Raw genomic sequence first — 7933 nt, 5'->3', positions numbered from 1 at the left:
TTGAAAGACGGAGTTCATTCCTGATGAACTTTTCTGGAATTCAAAGTATAAAAATTCCTCATTGGGTTCACTATTCTTCTGAAACTAAGATCCAAATACATGACTTCTGTGACGCGTCGGAGAAAGCGTATTGTGCGTGCTTATACATCCGTTCCACTTCTCCACAACACGTTACCTATACTAATCTGCTTGTTTCCAAAAGTAAAGTGGTGCCGCTCAAAACTGTTAGCCTGCCCAGATTAGAATTATGTGGAGCAGCTTTGTTATCGAAATTAGTCAAATCTGTTTGCACAAATCTTGATGTCAAAGATCCCGAGGTTTGTCTGTGGACTGACTCCACAATTACGTTAGCATTCAACAAGGTATCAGCAATATTGTACAATGTTAGTAATGCTAATTGGCGACATGTGTCATCTGCTGACAATCCTGCTGATCTTGGTACTCGTGGGTGTACGCCGACGAGCCCCAAACAGGCGACCTTTGGTGGCATGGAACAGAATGGCTATCTCAAGATCCCGAACACTGGCCACAATCAAAAAATTTCGAAAGACACTGCGCCGGAACAAAAAGTAATTGCACTTCATACCCAAATTGTTGGGGATTCAATCCTTGAAATCTTTTTATCCTTAAACCGAGCCCTGAGGTTTTTTGCGTATGTTTTCCGTTTTATACACTAATGTTAAAAAAGTGCCATCGTTTTCATTCGTGTGCAGACGTGTTTTCATTAAGCTCCTACAAAACAATTAACAAGATGCTTTAAAAAGCAAGAAGAAACAAACTGACGTGATATAACAATTAAACTACACATCCTGTGTCGAACTGATTTATAAAAATTTTTTGTAAAGCTAAGTGACAAACAAATTCTGAAATTAAACTCTGCATATTAAACCAAACAAAAAAAGCTAAAATCAAAAGAAAATAAAATTGAGCAACCATAACATATAACCAACAACAATTTTGAGTAAACATAACCCTAGCTCTCACAAAAGAGAGACATAGTGTATAATAAAAAAGTCAAGTGTCAAACACGGCTGTATAATCTAAAACAGAAAGCTTTTTACAAACTAAAGCTTCTTCAACAAAGAAAAAACTGTTAACTAGCAACAGAGGCTTAATATCGCATTTACAGAAAATAATATCCTGTTTTGCCCAAAAGTGTGCTACGATTTTCTGTACACAATATCACAGACACAAACCTCCTTTTATGAAACACCCTGTCATTGTCTTAGATACGATCGTTATTTAAAAAATTTTTGAAAACAATGAGGCCGAAATTGAGCAAATGGATGAAGTCATTGAACGCAATAACCAAAATATATTTTCAAGAGCGCAAAGCGAGACAGAGAAAGATTTATTCAACCGTCCTTAGGAATGTGTCTAAAACGCACATCACACACTTTTTCAACAACTATTCTGTGTTCTAGCACTTACCCCAGCCTTTGGAAACAAGCAAAAATTGTCCCTGTACCCAAATCCAATATGGAATATAGACCTATCGCTATTCTCCCTTATATCTCCAAAATATTCGAAAAAATCATACATCAACAAATATCAGAGTATCTGCACCGAAAATCTCTACTATCCGATATGCAGTCCGGCTTCCGCGCTAATCACAGCTGCATTACTGCCTTAACTGAAGTCTCGGAGGCAATAAGAAGTGAAATTGATGATAACAAAGTGAGCTTCCTTGTTTTACTTGACCACTCTAAAGCATTTGACACTGCCGAACATAACAACTTGTGTCTTAAACTTCGCTTTTTGTTTAAATTTTCCACAACTTGGGTACGTCTTTTAATGTCGTATCTTAGCAATCGGTCTCAGTCTGTATAGATTAGATTTAGATTAGATTAGATTTTTATTTTGTTTTCATTTGATAATTACAATTAATTTTACATAATTACATGTTCATGTATACAGAGTAACAAAATAACATGGGTTTTGACAATAACTTAGTAAAAGTCGTCTGCCAATATATAATATTTTACATTGTGTTAATTCTATAAGTATTTATTCCATAAGTATTTGTTTAAAAAGCTCTCGGATTATGCAGTTTCTATATCTTAATGCATTTCGGACATAATTATATAATTTTTCCCATCCATCATCTACATCTCCATTAAGAATATTTATAAGTCTCTCTGATCTGAATATAATCTTCCTAAGAAACTATTACTTAATTCTGATAAGATAGGACATTTGGCAATGAAATGTTGCATATTTTCGAACTCGTTAGTATTACAGAGACTACAGTTTTTTCTTTCGTCATTGCGATAGCGGTTTCCATTTAAAGGTAGGGTGTCTGATCTCGCTGTCATCAATATTGAGATTTTATCCAGGTTCCATATATTTGTCATATAATTTACTCCAATGCCTGGTTTAAGAAATCGATAAAATCTTGTTTCGCTATTTGCTGCCCTTTCTCGCTTCTGCATATAGCTTTGAACTTTCAGCTGATTCAATATATCATTGCTTCTACTTCCCCAATCTACCGAGGATATATTCATTTGTACCGTGGAAATATTTGTTTCTTCTGCCAACTTTGTTACAGCTTTGGCCCAAAGTACACCTTTTTCCCATATTTTAACAGATAGTATATGTGGCAGTCTTTGAGCTGCATATTTGTGTACTGTATTGTATACGTAATTCAAATGAAGTTTCAGCGTGTGAAAATGGTTGTCAGGTATATCTGTTTCCAATTGTAAAATATAGTTTGGTAGATTATCAGGCTGTTTCGGAACTCTTTTGAGAAAATATCTCTGCGATTTATCGACTTCTTCGAACCATCCATAACCCCAAACTTGTGCCGCATAGGCTTGTGTTGTTCTGCATACACTCACAAATACTTTCCATTTGTCTATTAACGATATTTGCTTTTTATTAATAAGTCCATTCCAAGTTGCATTTATGCATTTCTTGGATTCTATAATTCTATTTTGGACATGTTTTGCGAAAGTCATTTTTGTTGTTAGTATGACCCCTAAGTAACAATATTCATTTACGACTTCAATCTCTTGATTTTGATATTTCCATTTTTCTATGTGTGCAATACGACCTCCGTTTCTGAATACCATTATTTTGGACTTTTGTAAGTTAACAACCATATTCCATCGATCGCAATATTTTTCTAAATTCTGAATCATTTTTTGCAAATCATGTGCATCATCAGCCAGAATTCCTATATCATCGGCATATAATAAAACTCCAACATTTAATTCATCAACCATTAATCCTCCTTCTAGGTAGTCATGTAAATCATTAATATACAACGCAAACAGTAAAGGGGACAATAAGCACCCTTGTCTTGCTCTTGTATAGGTATTGAACGGTTCGGACACTTCTTTTCCAGTCCAAACAATAGACTTTGTACTTTTATATATAGTTTTAATCAAATTTACCACTTTTGTTGACATTCCCATACTATGGAGTTTATATATCATATGCTTTATGGAGATCATGTCAAAAGCCGCCGAAAAATCAACAAAAAACGTATATACTCTTTTCTTTTCATGCAGTTTTATGTGGACTATTGAAGTCAAATTATACACGTTGTCTACTGTATTTATTTCTTTTAAAACTTGCTGACATAGTTTTCGAATTTCGTACACATTGGTTTGTTGGAGGTTGGGCCCCCTGAATATCAAGTTCCTTTGATACTACTTTCCAAATCACTCAATCGTCTCCTGAGCATAGTATTTTCGGATTTTAGAGGCTCCATCTCATGTTCCAAACAGTCATTCCTAATCTTCAAATTTCCAACCTCCTCGTTCAGCGTAGTAATTTTTTCCAAAACTTCCTCATTACATTCTTTTATTATTGCTTTTAGATTAGCTACATTTAAGTCGCCGACCTTTTGCTGGATATCCATTTTATATACCTTCGGATTGTTTTTTGGATCTCCAGTTGCAGAAAGATAGTACGCTTTACGTTTTTCCAGTTTGTAGATTGTTCTGTGTATTATCCACCTTGAGCCACTGTATATTCAAACGATTAACGGACAAGCTGGCTATTGTGAATTATACATTGGAGTTGTAGTGTAATAACGACTTTTTTCCAACTGACACTTATTTCTGCAATCAGCTGTTTTTTGTTGATCTGCTGTTTTTAGTTTATCTAATTTCGTTTACCGGTTAACATTACAAATGTTATATTGTGTAATTTCGTGAATGTTAAGAAATTAGTATTTAATTTTCAGTTTAATAATTAATAAAAAAAGGTGGATTAACTAGAATCTTCACTTTTCTGATAGAGTTTGATCGCTTCCAAGTGTGTTGAAAAGTTTTTTGGCCACAAATCAGTCGTTTTGCACCAATCTATTGGTAACTTTGTTGGAGCTTGTTTAACAACTGCATGTACTTATTAACAGACCGACAACAACACTGTATACACTGGAACGATGATATCAAAATCACTGTCAGTGGTTAAAGGAGTACCACAAGGATCTATAATAGGGCCACTCCTGTTTTTCATGTATGCCAACGATCTTCCTCATTAGTTGATATATAGTAAAATCCATATGTATGCAGACGACCTGCAAATCTATCAAAGCAGCCCCATAAAAAACATTAATCAATGTGTTCAAAGTCTTAATGATGATTTCGGGAGAGTATGCAAATGGGCCAATGCTAACGGTCTTTTTTTAAATCCCAAAAAATCTAAATGTATCATTATTCACAAAAATAAAAATGTTTGCATACAAAATGTTGATATATTAGTTAACAATGAAAAGGTTGAAATAGTATCCAGCGCGAAAAATTTGGGTGTGACATTCAATACTTTTTTGAGTTGGACTAACCACAGACATATGCCAAGCTTCGGACATTGTGGCTATCTCATTCCTACACACCACCTAATATACGATTGCTATTGGCAAAAACATTTTTGGTCCCAAGCTTGTTATACGGCTGCGAGCTTGATGTGCATTGTGATGCAGGCAGTCGAAGAAAATTAAATGTTGCTTTTAATAGCATAACTCGTTATGTGTACGGTATAAGTACATCCCAATACATTTCATCATTTAGGAATTCTCTATATAAATAAATAAATAATCCTGAATCTGAAATCCTTATTATTTCTTCATAAAATAATCTATAAAGAAAAGCCAAAATATCTTTATAACAGACTTAGCTTTGTCAGATCAAACAGAGGTAAAAGGTTGATACATTTGAGACGTCGAAGTCTGGTATCTGAAAGACAATTTCTTATTGGGACCATACGCCTTTGGAACTCTTTACCATATAATCAGCAAGGCACCAGCTATTCAAACATATTCAAAAATACCATCCTTAACTATTTTTCATAGTATGTTTGGTTTTTAACTTTTCTCTTAAATTTCAAATATATTATGTTTTTCGTTTTTTATTTTATTTAAACCCTGTTTTGTAATATAAACGTTTAATTCATTATAAATATGCAATTCTTAATTTTATTTAGTTATTCGGGTATAATTTTCATGTAATAATCCTATACTGTAATTTATAAGACAGCAGTCTTGTTTTGCAGGATGATGCCACAACTTTTAACTTTTCTCTTAAATTTCAAATATATTATGTTTTCGTTTTTTAATTTAATTTAAACCCTGTTTTGTAATGTAAACGTTTAATTCATTATAAATATGCAATTCTTAATTTTATTTAGTTATTCGGGTATAATTTTCATGTAATAATCCTATACTGTAATTTATAAGACAGCAGTCTTGTTTTGCAGGATGATGTCACAACTAAATAAATAAATAAATAAATAAATAAATAAAAAAAAAATAAATAAATTAATAAATAAATAAATAAATAAATAAATAAATAAATAAATAAATAAATAAATTCTCTTTACCTTTTACAAATACCGGAATAGATTTGGCTGGGCCCTTTGAACTAAAGACCTCACGCCTCCGTAATACCAAATTACAGAAAGGTTACGCAGCTATTTTTGTTTGCTTCTCAACAAGAGCAATCCACTTAGAAGTCAGTTCTGAACTGTCCTCAGAAGCGTTTCTTGGTACATTCAGTCGATTTGTCGAAGAGGTCTGCCAAGGCAGGTTTTCTCTGATAACGGGACTAACTTTATCGGAGCAAATCGAAATTTATCTGAAGAATATAGAAAATGATCTTGTCACTAAATACAATTTGCATGACTATACCTGGCATTTCATTAAAAAATATAAAAACACACCTAACAAAAGTAGCTGGAAATCTGAAATTCACTTAAGAAGAGTTTTCCGATCCGAATCGAAAATATTCTGAATTCTCGTCCACTATCTCCTTTGACTGAAGAACCCAACGAGTTACTATTCTTAACTCCTGGTCACCTATTGAGAGGGGCTCAACTTGCTGCAATTCCCGAACAATTTTCCCGCAATTTGGCACTAATGACCCGATGGCAAAGATTAAAAACTGTCCAACTCCACTTTGCAAAACGGTGGAAAAACGAATATCTAGCAGAACTTCAACGTAGGTAAAGTGCAAAACCCCTCAACGAGATTTAGCTCCTGACGACTTTGTCGTCATCAAAAACGGCAATCTTCCTCCGACCGAGTGGCGACTTGGTCGAGTAGTTAAAGTAATCACGGGCAAAGATTCCAGAGTTCGTGTGGCTGAAATACGCACACAAAATGGAATCATTACTCGTGTTCCTGCCAACCGCATTGGCAAAAATCAATACCACAGAAACATGCGACATAGTACGGTTGCTGATGAATTCCAGTGCAACACAGGCATTGATACCTACTAAACTGGTGGGAAGAGTCGAGTTACCAACTACCCAGAGGACGGAAAAACCCTTTGCCACCATCAATCTGCAATCCTTTCACGACCATACCGTCAATGTACAAATTTCTGGCGAGGTACGAACCCAGCTTAACACCTCATTTGTCGAATCAAACAACGAAAAGCGCTTACAGTCCATTTATAACCACAACACTGATTTGGCAGATCCCCATTACTTTAATCCAATCAATGTTGAAATCATTTTGGCCAACGACCATATTTCGAAAACACTAAGAGCTGGATTAATACAAACCGCTTCAAACATGCCCGTTGCGCAAAGCGCAGTCTTTGGTTGGATGATATCCAGAAGCTGTGAATATAAAGTTGCATCCAAGCAATAGTCCCCGGCATGTTGAAGTGACTAACTTCAACAACTAGTTTAAAATAGTTATCTAAGAAATATTAACGTGAATTTCCGTTATAAATTTGAATCTATGTCTTGAAGTATAACTTGTATCTAAAGCTTACATACGGTAACCTTCGACAGATAAAGCTTTCACTCAATATGCATGGGCTACCATCCTCACTTTCTAATTCCGTTTGTCTCATTTACTTACTACGAACAGAAAATCTCTAACGAAATGTATTTACTCCACTTGTATAAAAACCACTGAAGCAACAAGAAGCTCTACAATAAAATCTTAGATTTGCTTGGTGCAGACGCCTCAATTCTTACTGGGCCAGGATAGATGGCACGCGGAATATCTGCCCAGCATGTGGCACCGGTCCGCATACTACGCAGCACCTGTTTAACTGCCCAGCCAACCCGACTGATTAACTCCTCTCTCTCTTTGGACTAATCCAATCCAGGTGGCGTCTTCTCTGAACTTGGAGCTGGAGGCAGAGCCGAATCAATAAAATAAAGATTTACATGTACTTGTAGAAGCTGCTACAACGACAATAAAATCTACCCGCTCACCCGCTTTGAAATACTTGACGTCGCTGCCTTTTATTCCAACTTACAATATGGACCTATGTCCATAATTTTTTGAATATAAATTTTGTGACCGCTAGGATCCCTAAGTGTCAAACTATAGCTAAGTCCATCTAAAATGTGACTTAAAATGTCAAAATACTTGAAATCGGGAGGTACTGTTATATGGGGGCTACTCAAAACATGCGCCTATGTCCACAAGTTTTTTATATAAGTTTCTTGACACTTAAAAACCCTAAAT

At 35.0% G+C, this 7933-nt stretch overlaps 1 protein-coding gene across 1 annotated transcript; it reads left to right on the top strand.

Annotated features, from left to right (window-relative positions):
• Positions 1–202: 202 nt before the first annotated feature.
• On the top strand, positions 203–3838 carry LOC141404593 (uncharacterized; the record flags this gene model as incomplete). The annotated part of the gene is made up of 3 exons (XM_073988047.1): positions 203–569; positions 1594–1677; positions 3824–3838. Coding segments are annotated over 3 exons (466 nt in total), but the record flags the coding sequence as incomplete, so codon positions are not given.
• Between the last annotated feature and the right edge of the window lie 4095 nt (positions 3839–7933).

This window comes from Musca autumnalis, unplaced genomic scaffold, assembly GCF_047663935.1.
Source record: "Musca autumnalis isolate F117 unplaced genomic scaffold, ASM4766393v1 scaffold_494, whole genome shotgun sequence".
In the NCBI taxonomy this organism is placed as follows: domain Eukaryota; kingdom Metazoa; phylum Arthropoda; class Insecta; order Diptera; family Muscidae; genus Musca; species Musca autumnalis.
Note: the sequence above shows the minus strand (reverse complement) of the source record. Positions and strands in the feature narration are given on the sequence as shown.